At 40.9% G+C, this 27,909-nt stretch overlaps 1 protein-coding gene across 1 annotated transcript in view; it reads right to left on the bottom strand.

Annotated features, from left to right (window-relative positions):
- Window positions 1-22,475: 22,475 nt before the first annotated feature.
- Window positions 22,476-27,909, bottom strand: part of LOC105481954 (purine rich element binding protein G) — a 57,062-nt gene continuing 51,628 nt past the window's right edge. Inside the window, exon 3 of the mRNA XM_071068424.1 lies at window positions 22,476-23,793. Coding sequence (XP_070924525.1) covers window positions 23,716-23,793 — 78 coding nt within the window. The 3' untranslated portion in view covers window positions 22,476-23,715. The remainder of the gene's footprint in view (window positions 23,794-27,909) is intronic.

Below are 27,909 nucleotides of genomic sequence, written 5' to 3'. Positions count from 1 at the left end.
GAAATCTTCAGGGAAAAATGTTTTTAACCTAAAATTCTTTACATAGGTAAACTACCAGAAAAGTGGAATAGGACTGTAGAGTGAATTGGAAACTGCTGTTTTAAGTTTGGGAAACTTGCAATGCTACCTGACTTTAAAAAAAAAAACAAAAAAACAACAAGCTATAAAGTCTTATTTTTATTATATTAAAATAAAAATTAAACAATAAAATGCCAAAGTGGCTGGAGAAGAGTGAGTAAGGATGAGGGACTCCTGAGATAAAGCTGGGACATTAGGGGGCAGTAGGGAAGAACGTGTGACATTGTAGAAATGAAACACACCAACGCAAGGTATATTCAGGCCACAATATTCCTTTCCTTCCTTCCTTCCTTCCTTCCTTCCTTCCTTCCTTCCTTCCTTCCTTCCTTCCTTCCTTCCTTCCTTCCTTCCTTCCTTCCTCTCTTTCTCTCTCTCTTTCTTTCTTTTTCTTTCTTCTTTTTCTTTCTCTCTCTTTCTTTCTTTCTTCCTCTTTCTTTCTTTCTTTCTTTCTTTCTTTCTTTCTTTCTTTCTTTCTTTCTCTCTCTCTCTCTCTCTCTCTCTCTCTCTCTCTCTTCTTTCTTTCTTTCTTTCTTTCTTTCTTTCTTTCTTTCTTTCTTTCTTTCTTTCTTTCCTTCCTTCTTTTTCTTTCTTTCCTTCTTTCTCTCTCCTTCCTTCCTTCCTTCCTTCCTTCCTTCCTTCCTTCCTTCCTTCCTTCCTTCCTTCCTTCCTTCTGTCTGTCTTTGTCTCCTTCATTTTTTCTTCAAGGGTAGAAGGGAGAAAGGGTCTCGTTCTGCTGCCCAGGCTGGAGTGCAGTTGTGCGATCACAGCTCATTTAAGCTTCACGCCAACTCAGCCTCCTGAGTAGCTGGGACTATAGGTGTGCACCACCATGCCTGGTTAATTTTTGTATTTTTTTGTAGACACAGAGTTTTGCCATGTTGCCCAGGCTGGTCCCGAACACCTGTGCTTAAATGGTTCACTTGCCTAGGCTTCCCAAAATGCTGTGATTACAGGCATCAGCCACTACGCCTGGCCTGCTACCTTTCTTTTCTTTCTTTTTGAGACACGGTCTCACTCTGTCACCCAGACTGGAGTGCAGTGTCACAATCTCGGCTCACTGCAACCTCTGCCACCCAGGCTCAAGTGATTCTCCTGCCTCAGCCTCCTGAATAGCTGGGATTACAGGTGCGGACCACCACCGCCTGGTTAATTTTTATATTTTTAGTAGACATGGGGTTTCACCATGTTGGCCAGGCTGCTTTTGAACTCCTGACCTCAAATGATCCACCCGCCTTGGCCTCCCAAAGTGCTGGGATTACAGGCGTGAGCCACCACACCTGGCCAGCCTGCTATCTTTCATTTGCATAATATGTCATCAAACATAGTCACATAACAGAATTCAGAAGGTAGAGAACAATAAGAATTCAATAGCTATAGAACTTGATAAAATAAGTAGGTCAATCATAATTAGCTTAACTTTATAGATTTATTTATCACATAATTGCCAAGTTATTGTGATGGCCGAAACAGACATGATCCCTGACTCATGCTGTTTATGCTATAGAGGGCAAGAAAGACATTAAATAAAAAATCCTAAAAGCATAACCACAACTATGATCAATAGCGTGCATGCATAGTATATAGCAGAGAGGCCATGATCTGGTCTGTGTGACACAGAAGCCCTTCTTTCAGAGGAAGCAGAAGCAGGTCAGGATGCTCAGTATATTCGTTTGTTTCCTGTTACCTACAACTGGATAATTTACTTTAAAAAAGGAATTTATGTCTCACAATTGCAAAGGCTGAGGCATCCAAGGTCGAGGTGGTGCATCTGGGCCTTCTTGCTGGTGGGGACTCTCTGCAGAGTCCTAAGGTAGCACAGGGCATCACATGGTGGGCAGCTAAGTGTGCTAATGGGCTAGCTCAGGTCTTTCTTCCTTTTATAAAGACAACAGTTCATCTCTCATCTCTCATGATAACCCATTAATCTACAAATTGATTAATCCATTCATGAAGGCAGAGTCCTCATGATCCAATCACCTCTTAAAATGTACATCATTCAATACCGCCACATTAGGGATGAGGTTTCGAACATAAATTTTAGGGGACACGTTCAAACCATAGGTTTCCAAGTGGAGAGGGAAGGGGAAAGTTGAACAAGATGAGACTGGAGAGTTAAGGAAAGGCCAGAGCATGCAGGGCCATGAAGGATGTAATTAGGATGCCATGCTTTTTCTAACAGAAATGAGAAATACTGAAGAGTTTTATACAAGGGAGTGATTAGAGCAGATTTCTGTTTTTCATGGGTTTTTAAATTTAGAGATAGGGTCTTGCTCTGTTGCCCAGGCGGGAGTGCAGTGGTGTGATCATAGCTCACTGCAGTCTCAAACTTCCGGCCTCAAGTGATCTTTCTGCCTCAGCCTCTCAAGTAGCTGGGACTACAGGCACATGCCACCACACCCTGCTAATTTTTAAATTTTTTCTAGGAATAGGGTCTTGCCATGTTGCCCAGGCTGGTCTTAAACTCCTGAGCTCAAGTGACTCTCCCATTTTAACCACCCAGAGTGCTGGATTACAGGCATAAGCCACTGCACTGGCCCAGATTTCCGTTTTTAAAAGAGCATGTAATCGGCTGGGCGCCGTGGCTCACGCCTGTAATCTCATCCCTTTGGGAGGCTGAGGCAGGCGGAGATCGTGCCATTGCACTTCATCCTGGGCAAGAAGAGCGAAAGTCCGTCTCAAACAAACAAACAAAAAATCATGTGATGATGCCATTTATGTTATTTTTAACAATATGTATATATATACTCTCAGGAAACTAGGAATAGAGGAGAATTTCCTCAACTTGATGAAGAACATTTACAAAGAAACTAACATCATACTTAATGATGAGTGTTATAGATTGAACTGAGTCTCCTCTAAATTCACATGCCAAGTCCTAATCCCTAGCACTTCTGAATGTGACTGTATTTGGGGATAGAGTTGTTAAAGAAATAATTATGTTAAATTGAGGTCATTAAGATGGGCCCCAGTCTAATACAACTAGTGTCATAAAAAGAGGAAATTAGGACACAGAGAAGTACTGAGAGAAGGTCATGAGAAGACATAGGGAGAAGGCAGCCATCTACAAGCCAAGGAGAGAGACCTCAGAAGAAACCAACCCTTCTGACACCTTGATTTCAAATTTCTAGCCTTCAGTATTGGGAGAAAATAAATTTCTGTTGTTTAAGTCACCCAGTCTGTGGTACTTTCTTACAGCAGCCCTAGCAAATGAATACAGTGAGAAACTAGAGGCTTTCTCACTAAGATCAGGATCAAGGCAAGGATGTCCCCTCTCACTACTCCCATTCAACATCTCACTGAATGTCCTACCTAATGCAATAAGACAAGAAAAGGAAATAAAGTGTATACATATTTAGAAGGACGACATGAAATTGTCTTTCTTTGCAGGTGAGAAGATTTTCTACGTAGAAGATGCAAATAATTAACAACAAAAAACTCCTGTAAAGAATAAGTGGTTATGGCAGCGTTTCTGCATACAAGGTTAATATATAAAAGTGAACTGATTTCTTACATACCAGCAGAGAACAACTGGGATTTGAAATGTAAAATACAATGCATTTACATCAGCACCAAAAAAATGAAGCTAACAAAATATGTATAAAATCTACGAGAAAAACTATAAAAATCTGATGAAAGGGATCAAAGATATAAATAAATGGGAAAATATCCCAAATACATAGATAGAAAGATTGCCTCAATATTATCAAGATGTCAGTTCTTCCCCAACTGATTCAATTTCCAACTGATCAATTTCCCAATGATCTATAGATTCAATGCAATCCCAACAAGACATTTTATGTGTGTGTGTATATATATATATGCATTTGCATATGCATAGACTGTAGCTAGAGAGATTAATTAGAAACTTCTCACAATATGTTGCTTTTGGGTAGAGGAATGGGCATTGTTGGGGGGATGCTTGCTTTTACACATTTTGTATTTTGTATTTTTGAATTTTGTACCAGATGCATGCACGTAAACAAAAACAATTTAGCTTAGAAAATAATTTATACTAGGTCACACTGCTAGTAAGGGATTACAAAAGGGGACTAAATCCAGGTCTTCTGGAGTGTAAGCCCAGTGCTTTTTTTCACTAGCCCAGTATGTGAAGATGAATAAGAGAAGGGGGTTTCTTTTCGTATGGGATGGTAGTGAGAAGCAAGGATGGAAAGAGCCTCATGGTTGGATTGGGAATGGGTTAGGCAGAGTGTTGGGCAAAGGGGTAGGAATGTCAGTCTGCAGATCATAAAGAGTGGCCCAAGTTTTATCCAGGGGGAATTTGATTAGAGTCATATTAGCGGCTTGTCTCCTTTCCTCTTTTGACCATTGCCCAGAAATCTACCCAGTCAGGATTCCAAAGAGTGAATTAGGAAGAAGAGGGACTGTTAGTCCCTTTGGGCTGCTGTAACAGAATACCAGAGACTGGGTAATTTGTAAGCAACAGAAATGTATTTCTCACAGTTCTGGAGGCTGGGAAGTCTAAGATCAAGGCAGCAGCCGACCGGCCAGCAGATTCCGTGTCTGGTGAGTGCATTCTGCTTAAAAGCTGACCCCTTATTGCTGCTTGGTGGAAGGGGGCGAGGTAGCTGCTTAAGGGCACTAACCCCATCATTAGCATGTAGCCGTGGTGATTTGATCACTTCCCAGAGGCCCCACCTCTTAATATTGTTACATTGGGTTTTAGGTTCCAATGTATTTCAAACATCTAGCCTTCAGAATTGGGAGACAATACATTTCTGTTGTTTAAGCCACCCAGTCTGTGATACTTTGTTCTAGCAGCCCTACAAACTAGTATAGGGAGAAACTAATGCATTTTGGGGGGACATCAACTTTTACGCTATAAAAGAAGGATTCTTTAAGAATTGAAAAAGTAGTATATATACACTCTTTTATTATTTTTAATTATTAAATTTTTTTTATAGACAGGGTCTCAGTCTGTCACCCAGGCTGGAGTGCAGTGGCATGATCATAGCTCACCATAACCTTGAACTCCTGGGCTCAAGTGATTCTTCTGCCCCAGTCTCTCCAGTAGCTAGGACTACAGGGGCATACCACCACACCTGGCTAATTTTTAATTTTTTGTAGGGACAGGGGTCTCACTATGTCATTCAAGCTGGTCTTGAACTCCTGACCTCAACTGATCCTCCCACCATGGCCTCCCAAAGTGCTCGGATTACAGGCTCAAGCCCCTGTGCCTGGCCTTAGAATATTTTTGTTTTAATAGAAGCTCATTTGCATAAGCCTCAAAGGGTTTTAGGAATGACAAGAGCACCTAGTAGCAAAAAGGTAATGGAAGGATGACTTGATCAGTGGCTGAAGAAAGAACATATGCATAACTAACCAGCACTTAAGAGACAGGGAGAATGTGGGGGAAGGCATGAGAAGCAATTCTAATATTCCTGGCTACCCTTCACACGGATTGCTTTTCCTCTTAACGAAGCTGTGTTCACATTAGAATTACCTCTCCACGTTATGAAAGCATCTAGGATCTAAAAGTCATTGCATTTTTACATGTAAGCCCAGCTGTAATGCAATAATTTGCATTTATATAGCAACATTCATCTAAGGCAGAAACATGCTTCTCTAGCATTAACTCATTAATCCTCACAATGTCCTTGTGAAGGAGCTGGTGAGCATGATTATCTCCCTTTCACAAATAAGAAAAATGGAGCCACAGAGATGAGAAGTGATTTGGGTGAGAATAGGTTGAGTCTATATAGTGAATTCATAACTAGTATTAATACAAATCTCTTGGAAATGAGTTATAAATGATTGGTTCAACACAGTTTGGTGTTCAGATGTCTCAAAAAATTTTAATAAATGAATATCTTACTTTGGCTTTATAACCAACAGAATATGATTATTATTCAGGTTTTATTCACCCTGAATGATGAATGACAAAATTTGTCTCATGGGAATTAAATCCACATTCCTCTCCGACTAATAACTTTAGAGCCCAGGACTCTATGAAAGGAATTACAAGATTGGGGTAATAATAAGAGGAAGTCACTTGGTTTAAATGGGTTATGAGCAATTTTTTTTTTTTTTGAGACAGGGTCTTACTCTGTTGCCCAGGTTGGAGTGCAGTGGTGCAATTGTGGCTTGCTGCAACTTTGAACACCTGGACTCAAGCAATCCTCCCACCTCAGCCTCCCCAGTAGCTGGGATTACAGGCGTATGCATTACCATGCCCAGCTAAGTTTTTCATTCTTTTGTAGAAATGAAGTCTCATTATTTTGTGCAGGCTGGTCTTAAGGTCCTGGCCTGAAGCAATCCTCCCACCTTGGCCTCCTAAAGTGCTGGGATTATAGGCATGAGCCACCACTCCCAGCCTCCGACTTCTGAGATAAAGATTTGGGTGCAAGTAATTTATTCAGAGGTTATCCCAGGAAGCATGTTGAAGGCATGGAGAAATAAGAGAGGAAAGTTCATAACCATTTCCTTACATGGGGAACAGCTGTGAGCCTCAGCAGATGGAGCCCATTACCCACAGCTGTTATCCATGTGAGGCGCTGGACCTCAGAACTGGCAAGGAAGTTTTTTGTTTTGTTTTGTTTTTTGTTTCGTTTTGTTTTTTGTTTCTTTAGAGACAGGGTCTGCTTCTGTCACCCAGGCTGGAGTGCAGTGATGCAACCATAGCTCACTGTGGCCTCCACCTCCCGAGCTCAAGGGATCCTCCCACTTCAGCCTCAGCCTCTCCAGTAGGTGGGACTGCAGGTGTGCACCACCACACCTGGCTATTTTTTTTTAAAATTATTTTCTGTTGGCCAGGCATGGTGGCGCACGCCTGTAATCCCAGCACTTTGGGAGGCCAAAGCAGGCAGATCACTTGAGGTCAGGAGTTCGAGACCAGCCTGGCCAACATGGTGAAACCCCCATCTCTATTAAAAATACAAAAATTAGCCAGGCTTGGTGGCAGGCATGTGTGGTCCCAGCTATTAGGGAGGCTCAGGCAAGAGAATCACTTGAACCCGGGAGGCGGAAGTTGCAGTGAGCCGAGATTGTGCCACTGCACTCCAGTCCGGGTGATATACTATATATATATATACACACACATAAATATAGTATAGACAGGCTATATTGCCCATAGCCTGTTACCATATTGGCTTCCATTTTCTTCATCTCTTCTAAACTGATTTACAAATATATGTGCTTCTTTCTTGTTAACTACTTTGCCTGCTTTTTCTCTTTCCAACCTGATTCTCCTTTGTAAAAATCTTTCCAATGATTGCGAGCTCATTTGGGGCTTTCCTTCTGTATTCTCTGATGATTTCTGGTCTCGATTAAAATTTACTGATATTATTATATAATCCCAAAATTCTGTGCTCTTTTCTGGCTTCCAAGGTGATGCTAGGAAAATTTTTCCATGGGTTAGCAGGTTGTTGATGAGAAAAGACAAGCCCCTGTCTGTTCTGCCTGACAAATGCATCCCAGGGAGCATTTATATACCTTAAACACGATTCTCCAGAGTCAGCCTTCAATTTCTGAGCACTGCTTGGCCGAATGGAATAATGATGTCAAGATCCTCAGTTTAACATGGAGGCAAGGGTGATAGGCTATCTACGCATGGGGCTATTTTCTGCTCTGTACTTAAATCACTTGGATTACATTTCCAGATAGTTTTGTGAAGAAGAGAAAGAAAGCAATTTGGGATGCTGAGAAGGATTCAAGTCCTATCTCTATTAACAGTCAGGTAGTGTCTGCTGGCTGTCGTACAACTCTCCTCTTGGGCACCTGTGTGCTTTCTGGTCACAGTCAGACATTGAGAACTATTAAAGGTTGGGTGCAGTGACTTACACCTGTAATTTCAACACTTTGAGAGGCTGAGTCAGAAGGATGACTTGAGGCCAGGAGTTCACTATGGGCAACATAGTGAGACCCCCCTCTCTACAAATATATATATATTTGGTTTTCACAAAAAAAACTACACACACACACACACACACACATGGTCTCTACAAAAAAAAAAATAATATATATATATATATAAAATTAGCCAGGTATGGTGTCATGTGCCTGTAGTCCTAGCTACTTGGGAGGTAGAGGCAGGATGGTCACTTGAGCCCAGGAGTTTGAGGCTGCAGTGTGATTGAGCCACTGCACTCCAGCCTGGGCAACAGAGCAAGATCCTATCTCTTGAAGAAGCAGAAGGAGAAGGAGGAGGAGGAGAAAGAGGAGGAGGAGGAGAAAGAGGAGGAGGAGGAGAAGGAAAAGGAGAAGGAGAAGAAGGAGAAGGAGAGGAAGAGGAAGAGGAAGAGGAAGAGGAAAAATGTGTTCGTGTGTGTGTGTGTGGTGATAACACAAAGACAAAGTCAATGAGTCTGGAGTGCATTAGCCATCTTGCATTATCAACACTACGTTTAGGAACTCCAAAAGCTGAGAGTTAATGCCACATCTGTTTAGTTTGGTAGTTTTTTCTAAGGTAACCAGTAGGTAGAAGGTATGAAGAAAAGACACAGAAGGTATAATTACACAGTTGTAATCAATGAAAGTCAATTTCCCCCTTCACTCATTGAAACAATCTGGAGAGGTTATGAAGTATGGAGCCAAAGACATAAATTCAACCTATAGCTCCCATGCTAAATGGTGGTCCATTTATTATTAGGGGTAGGGGAAAGGAGAAAGGGAATGGAATTGTATTCTTGTATCACTTTAGAAAACAATTCTAAATGGAAATCACAAGGGCACGTTAGTTTCTCAAAAATATTGGCCAAAAAGGAAAGGAGAGAGGTAGAATGGTAGCTATGAAGGAATGCAGCATCACGCCAGGTGTGGTGGCTTATGCCTGTAATCCCAGCACTTTGGGAGGCCGAGGCAGGTGGACCACTTGAGGTTAGGAGTTCAAGACCAGCCTGACAAACATGGTGAAACCCCCATCTCTGCTAAAAATACAAAAAATTAGCCAAGGGTAGTGGTGGGTGCCTGTAATCCCAGCTACTCGGCAGGCTGAGACAGGAGGATTGCTTGAACCCGAGAGGCAGAGGGTGCAGTAAGCTGAGATTGTGCCACTGCACTCTAGCCTGGATGACAGAGTGAGACTCCGTCACCAAAATAAAAATAAAAATAATAATAATAAAAGGAATGCAGCATTAAAAAACCAGCAAGCAAGCAAGCACTCATTCCATCTTACTGGGATATTATCAAATAAAGTTAGGATATTTTGTTCATGTCTTTACTCTTCAAATGTTTCCCTTGGTTTTCATTTTCTTTGGCAAAAATGTCCCAGTCTCTACTGTACTCTATGCTCACTCGATGTGGGTTAGGTGGGGTTTACTCTGCCTGGGTAATCAGAACAGTTTATCCTCCTAGTCATCAGAATTGGCTCACGAATTGGCCAATTTCGAGCCAATGAAATTTTGGAGCAACTGGGAGACAGTCACTCTCTTTCTGAAGTGGTTGCTAAGGGGATAGGAGGTAAGCTTGGAGCTGCAGGTAGCCATTTTTATTTCATCTGGGGATGAACCCATATAAGAATGAAATTATCATAGAGGAAAGCATGACTAATAGGTAGAGACAGAAGAAGTTATGATTACATTGAATATTTGAATCCAGCCATGCCTGAAATATAACATTTATTACTTGACTTTTCAGTTACATGATCCCGTACATTTTCTTTCTTTTATCTTTTCTACAAACAAATTTGAGTTGCCTTTCTTGTGCTTGAGAACCAGAGTTCTAATATAATCTTTTATTAATCAATGGCTTCTCCTTTCCATTGCTCTATTTGGCTTGTATGAATATTTTTAATATAAACTGAGCTTTTTTATTGTAATAAAATATACGTAACAAAATTTACCATTTTAACTATTTTAAGTGTACAATTTCGTGGCATTGAGTGCATTCACAATGTTGTACAACCATCATAATTATCCATTTAGCTCAGCCTTTTTAAAGAAGCAATATTTCAGTTAATTTTTCTTCTTTATAATCTATTTCCAAAGAGGCTTAGTCAATTACAGTAATGCTGGATCAAAACCATTATGTGAAATTAACTTACAAAAACAATGCTTGTGAGAGCAAAGAAATTACCCATCCACAGGTCACAGAGGAGCTATTTCTCCCAGATACATATTGAGTGGACACAATCTTGTTACACCCTGAATACCTCTTAGTCTAATGTTAGTATTGTAGAAGGACCCAATACAAAGAAAGCATTATTAAGTTATGAAACTACATTAAGACTCAAAGTCAGAGACACAAATGGATGTATAAACACCATTGACTTGGCATTGGCAAGTCAAACGACTGTAAGTACTTAATTCTTTGATCTTACCCTTTGAAGTCTTTAAACAGTGACTTTGAAAGCACATAAAAACTTGGAGCAATGGGGAATACAGGACACTGAAGTGAACTGTTGCTGGGAAATACATACTAGAATATAGTAAGATGGCCTTGTGTGTGTGTGTACATGTGTGTGTGCTGGACAGGTAGGGGAGCGGTATTTAGAGAAAGCTGATAAGGGAACCAGCTCAGATTTTATCTGGGCAGACAGATCAATGTGGCCTTCATTTAGAATCTTCAGGGAATTATTGGAGGTGATTTTTCACTTCCCAACCTTCAAATACGTCTCTTTCCTTTTCTCTTTTTATTGTCCCTCTCCTCCTATCTTCTGACCAATTTTTGCTTCCACATGTGTCCTTTTTTCTTTCTTCCTTTCCTTTGCCTCAATTCCATACTCACTACCAGAGGCAGTGATAGGCACCACGTACAAATGTTCTGAAAGCTCCTTAGAATCCAAAGTTGGCCCATTTAGGCCAGGAATCACCTTAATTTCTCAAAGAAACTCAAGGTTTACTAACTGCATAGGAGGCCAGAAATCATGTTCTCTATCATATGTACATGAAATTGTCTTGTAGATATTGGATTGTTGTGATTTTAGGAGTTCTGGTATTTCAAGCCCTCAACCATCCCTCAGTGGAAGATGCAGGAGAAATGATAATGGTTCTAGCTAAGAGTTCTTATTAACAGTGAGTATAATGTAAGCATAATTTTTTTCAAAGTCTTTATGGATAACAGCAGGAACTGGGATCAAAGGCATTTAAGAGTAACTCACGATGATTTAAAATATCTGTCCTGCTTGCTACTCTACAATTTTTTTTCTTTTTTTTTTTTTTTTTTTGAGACAGGGTCTTGCTGTTGCCCAGGTGGTAATGCAGTGGCACAATCTTGGCTCACTGCAACCTCCATGGTCTCAAGTGATCCTCCTGTCTCAGCCTTCCAAGTAGCTGGGACCAGAGATACAATTCACCACACCAGGCACCTTTTTTTTTTGTTTTTTGGTAGACATGGGGTTTCCCCCTGTTGCCCAGGCTGGTCTCAAACTCCTGAGTTCAAGTGATCCTCCCGCCTGAGCCTCCCGAAGTGCTGGGATTACAGGTGTGCACCACTGTGCCTGGCCTACTCTACAGTTCTGTGATGTTGGTGTCAGTGTGTGGAATTCTGATTTGGTTGATGCATTGCAGATATTGGGGAATAGTAGAACACACTCCTGTGATGAGTGAGGGTTTTCTCTAAAGAGTGTCCCATTTGGTGTTTGCTTTTTTAACAGATAGATTTTAAACAGAATTTTCAGGTAGTCAAGTGCCTGGGTGTGGACTACTGGGTTAGAAATGCAAAGATAGTATCTACAGGAAATTTGGCATTTATCACTTTCCTATTTAAGGTGTATTTTTTTTTTTTTTTTGAGACACTGTTCTGCCACAGCTGTAGCATGAATGTGGGTAACTAACTCGTGGATGGGTCAGTTAGATTTTTGCTTTAGAGAAGTTGGAATTGTAACAATGAGAGTGTGAGTCAACTAGATGATTATGTGTACTTGAACAAAAAGGTCATATCCACTCAGGGCTGGAATTGCTTTCAGGGTGGGGCAAATCCCTGTTGCAGCCAAAATCGTAGAGAGCCTTAAAGGTAGTATTCAAAGAGAAGCAGGAGAATGGCATAGCAATGCAGGCAAAAAGAGACCAGGGATTAAACAGCATCCCAATTGCTTGGGGGAAGCAACGCTAGCTGCTGTAATAAAAACCCAGGCCAGGTGCAATGACTCATGCCTGTAATCCCAGCACTTTGGGAGGCCGAGGTGGGTGGATCACTTGAGGCCAGGAGTTTGACGCCAGCCTGGCCGACATGGTGAAAACCCATTTTCACTAAAAATACAAAAATTAGCCAGGCGCAGTGGCAGGCACCTGTAATCCCAGCTATTGGGGAGGCTGAGGTACCAGAATTACTTGAATCCAGGAGGGAGAGGTTGCAGTGAGCCCAGATCACACCACTACACTCCAGCCTGGGTGACAGAGTGAGACTCCATCTCAAAAAAACAAAGAAACAAAAAACTCAGAGTTTAACGATGCATTTCCGTAGTTTAACATAGTAGAAGTTTGTTTCCAGCTATACAAGGTCCAACTGGGTGATCTAGGTTGGTGGGTGGCCTTCCACTTAATCATTCAGGGACCTAAGGTCCTTTTGTCTTGAAGCTCTATTCTCCTCTAGTGGCTCATAATTATATTTTTGATATCAGTTCCTATACTGGGTAGAGTGAATAATGCTCTGTAACAGATAAATTCTGACCACAGTGGCTTGACAAAATAGTAATTTACTTCTTGCTCATATAAACTCCAATTTGGGATTTCTGGGTGGAGAACAGCCATCTCTGTGGTCATTCTGAGACACAGAATCTTTCTATCTTATAGCTCCACCTCCTTCTAAGGCCTTGGAGTATAGCTACCCTACAGGTTCTTCTTGCTAGCTGCACAGAAAAACTGATACACTGAGACGACAGTGTTGCAGTAGAGAAAGTTTAATAATTGCAAGGCTAGACAAGCAGAAAGATGAGAGATAATCCTCAAATCCACCTCCCTGATTGCTGAGAGGCTAACGTGTTTAAGGATAATTTGGTGGGCAGGGGGCTAAGGAATGGGTGGTGCTAATTGGTTGGGGATGAAATCTTAGGCATGTCCAAACTGTCTTTGTGTGCTGAGTCAGTTTCCAGGTGGGAGTTTCTGGGTGAGATCAGTTCCTTGGTATGAGTTACAGATCTGGGCAGAGTCAGCCAGTCACCAGAATGGAAAAGGCTGAAAAATATCTCAAAGATCAAACTTAGGTTTTGTTTTGTTTTGTTTTGAGACGGAGTCTCGCCCTGTCACCCAGGCTGGAGTGCAGTGGTATGATCTTGGCTCACTGCAAGCTCTGCCTCCCAGGTTCACGCCATTCTCTTGCCTCAGCCTCCCGAGTAGCTGGGACTACAGGTGCCCACCACCACGCCTGGCTAATTTTTTGTATTTTTAGTAGAGATGGGGTTTCACCATGTTAGCCAGGATGGTCTTGATCTCCTGACCTCGTAATCTGCCCGCCTCAGCCTCCCAAAGTGCTGGGATTACAGGCATGAGCCACTGCACCCGGCCCCACGTTTGTTTTTTAATATTTGTTTTTTTGTTTATGATAGAGATAGAGTTTCATCATATTGCCCAGGCTGGTCTTGAATTTCTGGCCTCACGCAATCCTCCTAAAGTGCTGGGATTACAGGCATGAACCACTACTCCCAGCCCTTAGGTTCTGACAATAGGAAAACTCTACAGGAACAACTGGGGAAGTTACAAATCTTGTGACCTCTGGCTACATGACTCTTGAGCAGTAAGCGATTACAGAAAGGCAACCTAGGGAGCAATGGCTGGTTATCATTTAACTATGCCTACATTCTAGCAGAATTCTGGCCCCTCCTGTAATCCTAACCTTGTGACTTTTCATTAGTCTTACAAAAGTGATTTCCATCCCCAAGCAGGAAGGAAGTTAGTATCAGGAAGGGACTGTTATTATCTTTGTTTTAAAGTTAACAAAGACAGTGAGCTTGTGAGGTTAGAAGCAACACGGAGTCAGCAATGTCAGATTTCTTTCACTGTCATAATTTTTGCAAAGACAGTTTCAAGAGTGCTCTTCATTAAGTGATCACATGGGATAAGAGAAGCTGATTGTGTATAGGTGGTTTTTGTGGGTTAGGCCTTCAAAACGGGGATGACATATTTACCATTCCTTGAACAGAAGTTAGTCACTTGGCTACAGCTACCTACAAAGGGAGGTTGGGGAGGTTAATCTAGCTATGTGGCCAGAAGTAAAGGAAGGTGAGTTTGGGGAGCATTTTTTTTTTATGACAAACACTCTGATATTTTCTACTTCTAATTCTTTTCTTTTTCTTCCATGACATTTAAGACCATGTCATATGATATATATTTTATTTATTTATTTTGATTTTTGTCTGATTCCACCACATAATATAAACGCTCTGATAAAGGTTTGCTCATGGACATTTTTTTACTGCTGTATCTGCCTCATTTAGAACAGTTTCCAGCAGCTTGGGATAGATGCTCAATAAGTCTTTATTGAATGAATGAGTATAATTCAGATCTTTCTTTTTCCAATTCCTATGTAGTTCATTCAGCTCAGCTTTGCTTCCTGCCTGTGAATGCATTCTTGAGCACCTGTGTGTTCTTTCCAAAAAAAAAGTCTTTTGACTAGAGGTAATTTGACTGTGGTTCTTTTTTCCTCTGACAATTGTAAAAAGCCTGGATTGAGATAATACCTACCTCATGAAATAGACTATGGGGTGGAAAAAGATGGGGCCTGAGGGCTTCAGCAAGCAAACCGTATCTTGCAGATATGTTATTTTGTGGTATATTGAGCATTTATTTTTTCTCTTTTATTGTTCCCCCAAGTTAGTCTTACTAATATTCCAGCCAGCCACATGTTAGGTGTTTAGGAAAATTAAAAATTATGTATGTATGTGTGTGTGTGTGTGTGTGTGTGTGTGTGTAGGTATAGTTGGTGCAAAAGTAATTGCAGTTTTTGCTATTATTATTATTATTTTTTTTTTGAGATAGGGTCTCACTCTGTCACCCAGGCTGGAGTGCAGTGGTATGATCTCAGCTCACTGTAACCTCTGCCTCCTGGGTTCAAGCAATTCTCATGTGTCAGCCTCCCAAGTAGCTGGGATTACAGGGGGCCTGCCACCATGCCTGGCTAATTTTTGGTTTTTTTTGGTAGAGAGAGGTTTTCACCATGTTGGCCAGGCTGGTCTTGAACTCCTGATCTCAAGTGATCTGCCTGCCTTGGCCTCCAAAAGTGCTGGAATTACAGGCATGAGCCACTGCATCAGGCCTCCTTTGCCATTACTTTTAATGGCAAAAACCACAATTACTTTTGTGCCAACCTAATACAGATAGGGTAATATGGCAGAAGACTACTAACTGTCCAACAAAATCCATTCTTTTCTTCTTCCATAATAATAATAAAAAAAAGATGTGCTATTCCATAGTTACACAAGGGAAGTTAGTGACCACATTTCCCAGCTTCCCTTGCAGCTAGGTATGACCATGTGACTCAAATGTTCCCAGTGGAATGAGCAAAAGTGGTCTGTGCAACTTCTTCTTCACTTGTTTATGATGGAATTCCCAGCCTTGGTGAATCATTCTTTCCTCCTGCCAGTTGCCTGATATGGTGAAGACCAGAGTGCCCTCGGAAGTCACACATTGAGGCTGCAGGGCAGCTATTAGCCTGACTCCCTAAAGGATCCTGTGGATAGATTTGCACGTCAACCTAGACCACCATTCCGGACTGTTGTGAGGGATAGAAATAAACTTAAAAAAATGTCATGTTATTTTTTGGTGTCTTGTAACAACAGACTAATGAGAGATCCTAAAGAAATGAGCCTTTGGGGTCAATATCAGGGCTGCAATGTCTAATTGGCCCATTCTTCAATATGAAGTGATGATTAAAATCATAGGCTTTGTGGTCAAACAACCTGGGCTTGAACAATAGCTTTTCTGCTTACTAGTTTCAATTTACTAATAAACTGAATAGTTTACTTAATCTCCCTGGGCCTTGGCTCTCTCTCTCTCTCTCTTTTTTAATTGAAGAACAATATTGCCTTAGAGGGTTACTGAGGGGATTAAATGAGATTAAAGTATATCAAGGACATGGTAAACATTTAAGAACAGTAGTAATCACGATTTTAAGTCTAGGAATTCCTCCTCTGGCTGGGTGCAATGGCTCACACCTGTAATCCCAGCACTTTGGGAGGCCGAGGCAGGAGGATCCCTTGAACCCAGAAGTTCAAGACCAGCCTGGGCAACATGGCGAGACCCCAGTTTCTATTAAAAAAAAATTTTCTTCTCCATTGCCAACTTTGAGGTACAAAAGCTTGGTTTATTAGAGAGATGGTTGGTTTCCTTATAAGGCACAGAAAGAGCTTTGGGTTATCTAAGTTGATTGTGGTTAGACACCAAATGCCATAATCTCTGACTCTTCCAAACCAGAGGTGTTCTCACTTTTCAAAATTGAGGTACAATTCACATACCATAAAATGCGTAAATCTTAAGCTTTGAAAAACATATATACTGCACTGAAGTAAGTACCATACCAGCCAATCTATAGAACATTTCCATCATCCCAGAAAGGGTCCTCGTCACCTTTCCAGTCAATTCCATTCCCAGTGGCAACCACTATTCTGATTTCCATCATCAAAGCTTAGTTTTTCTTGTTCTAGAATTTTATATCAATGGAATTATATAGGAAATGGTTTATTTTGCTCAACTTAATGTTTCTGGGATTCATCCATGTTGTTGGTATCATGTCAAAGACAAAACTAAGTCTGAGACAAAATTAGCCAAGGCTCATTATTCATAAACTTGTGGCAAGGGAACCCATCTGCCATCACTTTTGTGTCAGCAAGGGTTCAAAGGTGTTAGAAAGAGAAGTGAGTTTTTATAGAGGAAAAAGAGGAAATCTTCACACAGTCTCTGATTGGCAAATATTCTGTTAGGGTGGGATTTTTGGAAGCAAGGGAGACTTTCTAATTTGTTTTCAGGTACATTTGGCTGTTCTCAGTTGGCTGAAAGGGAGCCAATTGGAGCAGTTTAGGAACATTTCAAAAGAGGAAGGCCGGGCATGGTGGCTCACGCCTGTAGTCCCAGCACTTTGGAAATCTGAGGATGGAACATTGTTTGAAGGTAGGAGTTCAAGACCAGCCTGGATAACACAATGAGGTCCTGTCTCTACATAAAATTTTAAAATTAGCCAGGCATGGTGATGCACCTATAGTCCTAGGCACTTGGGAGGCTGAGGCAAGAGGATTGTTTGAGCTCAGGAATTTCAGGCTGCAGTGAGCTCTGATCACACCTCTGCACTCCAGACTGAGTGACAGAGTAAGACCCTGTGTCAGAAAAAAAGAGGAAAGAGTTTTCAGTGTTGGGAGTGGAGGGCTTTCTGTGGCTAGCCATTGCCTGGAACAACGTCTTTTTGTGGTCAAACTGTCATAACAGTCCTTTGTGGGGCATATTGCCAGAGCAAGTAATTTCTCAATCAGTAATTTGGTCTTTTTCATTCCTGAGTAGCATTCCATTGAACGTATTATACCATTCCATAGTAAACCACAATTTGTCTATCCATTGAAAAATTCTCTTGAGGAAAAAACTCAATATACAGCCAATAAATTTGTTAAACTAGGCCAGCTGCAGTGGCTCACACCTGTAATCCCAGCACTTTGGGAGGCTGAGGCGGGGTGGATGACTTGAGGCCAGGAGTTTGATACCAGCCTGGCCAACACGGTGAAACCTGTGTCTACTAAAAATACAAAACAGTGAGCTGAGATCCGGCCACTGCACTCCAGCCTGGGCGACAGAGCGAGACTCTGTCTCCAAAAAAAAAAAAACAAAAAACAAACAAGAAAGAAAACAAAACAATTAGCCAGGCGTGGTGGCAGGCGCCTGTAGTCTCAGCTACTCAGGAGGCTGAGGCAGGAGAATCGCTTGAACCCAGGAGGCGGAGATTGCAGTGAGCCCAGATTGCACCACTGCACTCCAGCCTGGGTGACAGAGCAAGACTCCATCTAAAACAAAACAAAACAAAACAAAACAAAACAAAACAAAACAAAACAAAACTGTGTTTGTCTTCTTGATGGAGTGTAGAGAGACCTACATCTAACTGAACATATGAAAAAAGTAAAGATTCCCTTAGGCAGAAGGCTAAAATAATGTGATAATACCTAAATGTTGGTTACTTTATTTTTTTCGGTTAGAGAATAAATAGGTACAAAAATTTTTTACTGGTCTCTGAGTCTTTCAGCATTTTAAAAATTTTTCTATAATTTATTTTAAAGAATCCAAATTAGGCCCAGTCCAAAAAAAGGGAGTCATCGCCTATTTTAGCAAGTGCTTAGCATAGCTACTAATTGATCCTCTTACATTTGTCTTTAATAAATCATCACTTCACCTGAGCAAGTAGAAGAGTGGTAATTTGCAGGATTGTGTTACTTACAAGTACTCAACTGATTTCTCTCTCAGAATTCTCCTTGATCAAATGCCTACATTTTACGTATCTTTCTTTAAAACATAATAAATCATTCAGCATTATTATTTTCATGTAACAAACACTTCTGTGGTAGGTGTCAGGAATACAGTAGTGAAAAATCAGCAAGCTTATCCTAAAAACAAGTTGCACATATTGTAAATGAACAGTTTCCAAGTGAGAAATTCATCAAGCTGAGATTTTGCTTTTGGGGAAAAGATACAGAGAAGCGAGGAATAAAGACTTAAGGTGAGATTTCCCAAGGAAGGGCATTCACTCTTACTTTCACAAGCTTGAAAATGCAGGAAGTTCTGTGGTCAAGAACCTCATGTCTGGGATTAAAAGCATCATTCTTTAGAATGGTTGCTATTCCCTCACCCTAACATGGAACATCGTTTATAACATACAACACACAAAGAATGGCATTCCTTAAATTTAAAAACAAGATGAGGCCAGGTGTGGTGGCTTATGTCTGTAATCCCAACACTTTGGGAGGCCAAGGCGGGCGGCTCACCTGAGGCCAGGAGCTCGAGACCACTCTGGCCAACATGGCGAAACCCCATCTCTACTAAAAGTACAAAAATTGGCCAGGCATGGTAGTGCGCACCTGTAATCCCAGCTACTAGGGAGGCTGAGGCAGGAGAATTGCTTGAACCAGGGAGGTGGAGGTTGCAGTGAGCCGAGATTGTGCCACTGCACTCCAGCCTGGGCAACAACAGTGAGACTCTGTCTCAACAACAACAACAACAACGACAACAACAAGATGGACGATGTAGCCTGGATTTTGTGCAAGGAGGACATACAGGTCATACAGGTCAAATATGACATACAGGTCAAAGAGCATAACAAATTTGCTCCATCTTCACAGAAAAAGCGAAGTTTGTTTGAAATTAACCTATCCAGGTACAAATGGGCAGAAATGAAAGATGGAAGTATTTTTTTAATGAATAAATTTGCTTCACTCCAACAACTTTCTGCCATATAGTGATAAGAATGAGAAAGGAAACTCAAATGGAAATGCTAAACTCTTAGGCTGACCTGTTTCTACCGCCATCTAATCAGTGGGCCAATAATGTCCAGAACAGGCAGGCATTGCCTGAAATACAAGAACCATCCCTTGCTGTTTAAGTGACTATTCATGCTGGCAGCAATTTTCACAAACAGAGAAAACACTGGGGGGAAGGAAAGAAAAGTTCATTTTCATTGCGATTCCTCTGTAAAGCCAAAAATAGTCTGCTAAACAGTAGTAAGGGAAAAAAAACCTAACAGACAACTGGTGTTTGTCTGTTTCTAAAAATCATTTGTTAATGAATTGACTACAACGAATAATTGTTTTTGCATCAGCTGGAACAACTTAAGATTTGCCAGTGAACAGACTGCTAGCCCAGTGATGGACAGTGGTGCTGCCGGTGGTAACAGAAACTATTATTCTTTAAATGTTTGCTATGTGCCTGGCATTATTCCACATCTAATCCCACAATAAGCTAATGAAGTGAGCATTATTATTGTGTTCAATGTATTAGGTTGATGCAAAAGTAATTGTGGTTTTGCCATTAAAAGTAATGCAGGCCGGGCGTGGTTGCTCATGCCTGTAAATCCCAGTACTTTGGGAGGCCAAGGCAGGTGAATTACCTGAGGTCAGGGGTTCAAGACCAGCCTGGCCAACATGGTGAGAAACCCTGTCTCTACTAAAATTACAAAAAGTAACCGGGTGTAGTGGCGGGCGCCTGTAATCCCAGCTACTCGGGAGGCTGAGCTACTCAGGAGAATCACTTGAACGCAGCAGGTGGAGGTTACAGTGAACCGAGATGGCGCCATTGCACTCCAGCCTGGGTGACAAAAGTGAAACTCCATCTCGGGAAAAAAAAAAAAAGAGTAATGCAAAACCGTGATTACTTTTGCACCAACCCAATACAATGAGGAAATGAGACTAGGGTAAGTTCTTTGTCCAAGATCACACAGCTAATATGCAGGCAGAGCTGGAATTTGAACCCAGGTTGGTGAACCTCAAAGCCATGTATAAGACATGCTGTGGAAGAGCTCATCCTTGCTAAAACTTGAGTTCCCAAAACGCCTAGGAAAACATGTGACTTGATATTAACAACCTAATAATGACATAGACCCCACATGCCTTAGATTTAAATAACTCATTTTTTTCCTAAATACTGTACTTCATTAGAGCAGTCGAATTCACTCAGTTACCTGTTGTACAGTCCAGCAAAGCCAACGATTACGTGGTTATCTCTGTAGGTTTCTGAAGAAAAAGTTGCTTAGGTGTTCGGTGCCTGGTTACTTGTATTATCTTTCTCTATGTAAGATGTGTCTGATGCTGAGAGAGCAGTTCATGGATAGAGAGAGAAGGCAACTGAAAGTCAAAGGAGGGTAAAAACCAGGAAACTTGAAGCGACCTATGAAAAACTGAGAAGAGTTAGGAGCAAATTGTTGAAAGATACCGCTGCGTGGTGCCCCAAGAGCAGCTGACAATTGGCGTGATATTTTCCATGTTCCTTTTACACAATGGAAAACCCATGACTCTGCTCTATGTATGAGGCAACTGAATATTTTTATTTCTAAAATGAGTTTCCAGACCTCTGGTATTTGATTAAAGAAAAACAATCTCTTCAGTTTTCAAGCACCCAATTTTTCAGTCCTTCCAAATTTTTTTTTTCTTTGGGAATACATTAAAACTATTGTTAAATAGAAATTATAGGAGGTTATTGCTTTGGACTAAGCTCCTGCACTAAGCCCCAACAGATCAAACTAAAAATCAAAATGGTGTCACTCACGCCCGAGGTTCCACATCACCAAACCAAATTAAATTGTTATCTGACCTTTTGAGAAATCAGGAAGGAGACGTAACAGTGCAATTTTCCAGACAGGTCAGTTTTAATCAGCATGATGATAAAGTTCCCTCTGCTTTAATTCTCACAACAAAAGGTAAACTGAGGTAACTGGATGTTAACCAATAGTTATTTCTCTAATGTTCTGTTTTCTTGTTCCTGCCTTACAAGGAAAGTAACTTTGAAATGACCAATCTGCTTTTTGTTCTTTCTTTCTGTTTTCTTCAGCCCTGTCTACAAAACCAAACTTGTCTGCTTGGATCATTAGAACATTTATTCTATTTAATGGAATGAAGTGTTGTTTGATTCTAGAATTGCAAATAAACCAATTAAGATCTTTTTTTTTTTTTTTGACAGGATCTTGCTCTGTCTCCCAGGCTGGAGTACAGTAGCACAATCATGGCTCACTGCAGCCTTGACCTCCTGGCTCAAGTGATCCTCCCATCTCAGCCTCCTGAGTAGATGGGACTACAGGCACACACTACCACACCTGGCTAATTTTTGTATTTTTTGTAGAGATGGGGTTTGCCATGTTGCCCAGACTGGTTTTGAACTCCTGGGCTCAAGCAATCTGCCTGCCTCAGCCTCCCAAAGTGCTGGGATTTCAGGAGCAGCTGACAAGATATTCAAGTGAGGCCGGGTGCGGTGGCTCCTGCCTGTAATCCCATCACTTTGGGAGGCTGAGGCAGGCAGATCAAAAGGTCAGGAGATCGAGACCATCTTGGCTAACACAGTGAAACCCCATCTGTACTAAAAATACAAAAAATTAGCCAAGCGTGGTGGTGGGCGCCTGCAGTCCCAGCTACTTGGGAGGCTGAGGCAGGAGAATGGCATGAACCCGGGAGGTGGAGCTTGTAGTGAGCAGAGATCGTGCCACTGCACTCCAGCCTGGGTAACAGAGCAAGCCTCTGTCTCAAAAAAAAAAAAAAACAAAAAAAAACCAAAAAACGATATTCAAGTTAAATTATTGTAGTTTTGTCTTTTGACACATGATACCTATGAATTTGCCAAAATAGAGAAATATATCACCAAATTTAAAGTATAAAATATGTCCTACTTATATACATAAAGTGTAAAACATGTTCTACTTAATTTAGCCTTTCTCTTAATTATCATTTTCTGAACGTAAATTATATGACTATCTATCAAAATGTGCAAATAAAAAATTCCTACTTTGACACAATCAAAATGAGATATTTAAGTACATAACTAAATTACATGTTTATCTTCAATATACCTTATTCATTACCTCACACAGAATTTATTTGATGTTTGGATGTTTAAAAAGCCTTCTTTACAAACTAAGTATTGATTCATGCTACATGGATGAGCTTTAATTCCATTTATATGAAATGTCCACAACAGGCAAATCTATAGAGACAGAAAGTAGATTAGCGGTTGCTTAAGGCTGATAAGTGGGGACCCAGGGACTGACAACTAATGGGGATGGGGTTTCTTTTATGAGGAATGAAAATGTTCTAAAATTAGATTGTAGGGATGTTTGTGAACTATCCTCTTTTATCTCCACTTAAACCCCAACAAATTTGCACGTGGGAGTACATGCCACTTTAAGTATTGACATAGCAAAATCACATAGTTGCATTCAGAGTTATTCAGCGGTGAGACATGCTACTGTTTATATCTCATCTTTCACAGAGTTGGAGGGTGGCCAGTGATTTCAAATCCATACACAGAGTGCGATGTTTTCTGGTGTAATTAACAAGTGAGAATGTAAATGACTGATGCTGTGTGTCTAGTTTTAGCTCAACCACAAAACCATCTTTTAAAACCAGGAACTACAACATAAAGAAAGAAATTCTATTTAAATAACAATGCTCCATCTGTAGAAAATCAAAGCCAATTACTCTAACCCTTCATTTTCTCTATGCCCTCGTTGTTGAGGACCCAGGCAAGTCAGGAAGATAATTCGTCTGTTGGAATCTTTTTTCTCCTGCTACCAGTTGAGCAATGAATGAATAAATGCACACAAAAAGATACATGAAAGGAGATCACATATGTGAAAGAAAATAACATAGTGTCTAGCATATGGTGGGTATGTGATAAATAAATGATACAGTAGTTTCTTAATAAATAGGAGGGGGTTGTTTCCTGCTAAACAGAGAGCAGGCTTCAGCTTGAAGCTCTTCACTAATGCATAATGACTACTTCACTATGTGAGAGATTCAGAATATAATTAGTTATTTTCAGTATTTAGGCTTTTGCTTATTGGGGCAGGGGCAAGAGGATAGAATGCAGAAAGGAGATGCTCTTTTTTTTTTTGTTAGTGCTTACACTTTGTGAGTATGGGGAAAAGAACATTCAATCTGGTGGTTCTTGGTGTTTTTAACCTTTTACTCTCTGGCCTCCTTGGAGAACTGTCAGGAAAGTTTTTAATTTTCACTCTCCTGCTTTGAGATCCATGAATCAAGAAGAGGTAGAAGTATGTCCTGAGAGACAAAGACACTTTTCAACTTAGTAGCCTCAGCCTTCGGGCTGATTTGAGAGAGGTGTTGAGTGCCCAGACACCACGCCAAATTGCTTTGACCTGCAACAGTAATGAGAGACAGAGGGATTAGAGAATTCAAGGAAAACATGAAGCACAGCAAGCCATCTCTACAATTTCATTAAATATCCCCATAGTGGGAAAGCAACTAACAACACGTTCCTCCAGCCAGGAGTGGGGAATCTCTAACTCACTTTTAGGGGAGTTCTGAGGACAGACACAAGGTCTATAGCCTTCCAAAATCTGAGAGTAGCAGCATTTGTTTTAAGGTTGCATAGAAAAAAAATGAGCTGACCTCTTCTGGGCAGGGTGTATCATTCATTCATTTATTCACTCACTAATTTCATTCAGCTCAATGAATAACGAGCGTCTATTATGTGCCAGACTCTGTCTTAGGTCGTGGAGATACTTTATTAAATGAAGATATTTAAAGTTGACAGTGATGCTGAGAGGGAGGTGTAAAAAGAAGGAAAGAAAATGAGGAAGACTAGATTGTTATTGACCCGGGTTAATAGGGATAATGGTCAAATTAGAAACAAACAAAGAGGCCGAGACAGGCAGATCACGAGGTCAGGAGATTGAGACCATCCTGGCAAACACGGTGAAACCCTGTCTCTGCTAAAAACGGGCGTGGTGGCGGGCACCTGTAGTCCCGGCTACTTGGGAGGCCGAGGCAGGAGAATGGCGTGAATCCAGGAGGCGGGGCTTGCAGTGAGCCAAGATCACGCCATTGCACTCCAACCAGGGCGACAGAGCAAGACTCCGTCTCAAAAAAAAAAAAAAAAAAAAAAAAAAGAAACAAACAAAGAAGTATATAAACAAACTAGAGAACATGGAGAGATTAGCAGGATTGCATCAGAAAAAAAAGAAAGCTTTACCGGAGGATGAAAAAGAATAGGTATGTAAAAGGGAAGTAGTAAGAGAGAGAGAAGAGCTTGCAAAAGCTGCCTTTGCCTAAAACTAATTGTGAAGATCTTGAAGATGGACAGCTGAAAGCTTTCATGCCAACTTCTGTGAGTGTTGAATTAGAAAAAGAAGGCATAAGAAGGGAAAAAAGGATAAACATATTACGTTTGAATAAGTGACTCACTCTTTTGGAATTTTCTTTTTGGTCAAATTTATTTTTGAATTGATAATACTTGGTTTCAGAAAAAAGTAAGTATGTATACAGTAAAAAATGTCTCTTTCCTAATCTAACACACAGTTACTCTTTCCTAAGGCACCAATTGTGTTTGTTTCTTGTATGTCCTTCCATGGATATTGTAGTAGTCCATTTTGCACTGCTGTAAAAAATACCTGAGAGGCACTTTATAAAGAAAAGAGGCCTAATTGGCTCACAGTTCTGCAGGCTGTAGAGGAAGCATGGCAGCATCTGCTTCTGGGGAGTCCTCAGGAAACTTACAATCATGGTGGAAGGTGAAGGGGAAGCAAGCACGTCTTAGGTGGCTAGAACAGGAGAAAGAGAGAAGGTGGGGGGAGGTGCTACACACTTTTAAACAACCAGATCTCGTGAGAACTCTATCATGAGAACAGCACCAAGGGGATGGTGCTAAACCATTCATGCAGGACCCACCCCCACGATCCAATCATCTCCCACCAGGACCTATCTCCAACACTGCGGATTACAATTCAACATGAGATTTGGGTGAGGATACAGATCCAAATCATATCAGATATTATGCAAATACAAGTACATGCAGTAGTATTTTTAAAATACAAGTTCAAAAGCAAATACAAGTATATGCAGTAGTATTTTTTCTCTTTTTATGTAAATGGTACCATAGTAAATATGGAGGGGAAAGTATTGAAGTTCTTCTGTGATCAGAATTGCAATTTGGGAGAAAATGCACTGTTTGGTACTGAATACAATCAGATAAAGGACCAAAGTGTGTGTATCTGTCATAGATAAGCTCCTTGGGGAAAAGGTTCTGGGTCTCTGAGACATGTGTGTGGATTGTTCTAGCCACTTGGTCTTGTAGTGCCTCTTCCTTGGTTGATGTTCTCTGGTGGATAACATGTCCTGACTACTCCAGTCTTTCCATCTACAAACCTCTTCCCCAGACTGTCTTTTTCCCAGTGTTCCAGTCCTTCTCCTTTCAAGGTCTTGACCAAGCAACCAAACCATTTGCCACTGTCCATGAGTCTGCATAGTTTTAGCTTGGGGCATTTTTCTTTTGCACAAAGTGGATGACCCCAGGTGCACCAACAGAAGCTCTCTCCATTGGGAGGATCTCCCTTCTCCGTTGATCTTCAGAGTCACCTCTGAGTGGGGTTATAGTGCAGCAGCAGTCCAGTTTTCACTTGTACCCACATATTGAGCTGAATCATCCATGAACCAAGCCCTGTCTCTTTTCTTCTCTATGAACTGTTCACAAGGGCCTTGTTATGTAAACACAGGTGTGAGCTGAAGGAGAGGTGCTGGTGCAATAGTGGTGAATGACATGGGGGCTGGGGCACCTGCTCGTAGAGCTTATTTTTGCCCTTTTTCCCTTTGCATGTACTCGATCCTGAATGTGTAACTTCCATCTTAGAATGAAATGCTGCTGAATGCACCTGACCTTATAACTTTGTGGGTGTGACAGATCCAGTTCATCATGGGTAGTTCTGGACACGTGGTCAATTCCTGTCCCACAGCCAAGCATTCCCTCTCTACCAGAACCTAATAGCATACCAGGAGCTGCTTTTCAGATGGTTTATAATTACCTGCTGCAGACGGCATGATTTGACCCCAGAACCCTAGGGATCTGCATTGTGATTTTTATGTTGGAATAAAATCCATATGGCATCTTTGCCTATTAGAGAAATTAGCAGATTTCTCTAATAGCATAGGATTAGCTGGGTCAAATGGCAAAGTGACAGATTTGTACTGCAGGCTGGATCTGCTGCAGAACCCTTTACTACTCTGGGCCTACTCAAAGCAGGAAGCTTCCTTGTTATTTGGTAAAAACATAGGCCAGAGCTGTATTTCTGAGTGTAGAATATGATAGCTCCAGAACCCAAAGATCCCTTCTAGGTGTTTTGGTTCCCTGCTACTGGTGGAAAGTGTGACATACATTAGTGTGTCCTTCAATTTTGTGGGGATATCCCATCATGCCTTAGACCATTGACCTTGAATATCTTTGCTGATGTAGTAGGCCCTTGAAACTTTGCTGTTTTATTTTCTCTATTGTCTGGAATGTGTGTCTTACTGAAGCTTCCAACACACTTGCCACTGTTTGTTTATCTGGGCCAACCAACATAGTGTCAACAATCCAATAGGCCAAGGTGATATTCTGCAGAATGGCCAGAGAATTCAGTTCCCTCTGGGCCGTAGTTTGACATAGCCCTGTGTCAATACAGTAAACATATAGTCTATCTCAAGTGAATGTAAACTTTCTAATCTGTCTTTCTGAGACAGAAAAGAAGGCATTTGATAGTTTAATGGCCACATACTATGTACCAGAAGCACAGTTAATCTGCTCCAACAAAGATACCACATCTGACACAGCAGGTACAATTTGGGCTACTATTTAGTAGAGTTTGAGGTAGTCCACTGTTATGTTCCAAGATCCAATTTTTTGTAGGACCTAGATTGAAGAAGTGGATGTTTGATGTGACCCACTAATCCCTGCATCCTTTAGGTCTCTAAGAATAGAATGAATCTCTGCCATTCCTCCCTGGATATGATATTGTTTTTTAACTTACTATCATTCGAAGGTGGTAGGGGAGACTTCTAGTTCCCATTTTGTTAAATTTCACCCCAAACCAAGTAACAAATATAGAGTATTCTGCCAACTATTAAGTATGTCTAGTTCAATAATACATGCATACATACACACATACTCACGTTTGCAAGATACAAAAATAAATCAATTGTATACATAAATATCAATTATATTTTATAGGATAGGAATGAACAATAAGAAAAATTATAAAAACACATGAGTGATAGTAAAATCAAAATTGTGAATATTTAGGAATATATCTGGAAAAAGATGTGCAAGATGTGTAAATTTAAAACTACAGCTCATGAGATAAAAATAAGAGCTAAATAAATGGAGAGGTATATAACTTTCGTGGGTCAAAAGACTCAATATTGTTAAAATCTCAATTCTCCCCAAATTGATATATAGATTGAATGCAGTCCCTTCAAAAATTCCATCAGGTTTTATTTTAGAC

The sequence above is a fragment of the Macaca nemestrina genome, chromosome 8 (genome assembly GCF_043159975.1).
Source record: "Macaca nemestrina isolate mMacNem1 chromosome 8, mMacNem.hap1, whole genome shotgun sequence".
Classification (NCBI taxonomy): Eukaryota; Metazoa; Chordata; class Mammalia; order Primates; family Cercopithecidae; genus Macaca; species Macaca nemestrina.
The sequence above is the reverse complement of the archived record's forward strand: the minus strand, read 5'-3'. Positions and strand labels throughout refer to the sequence as shown.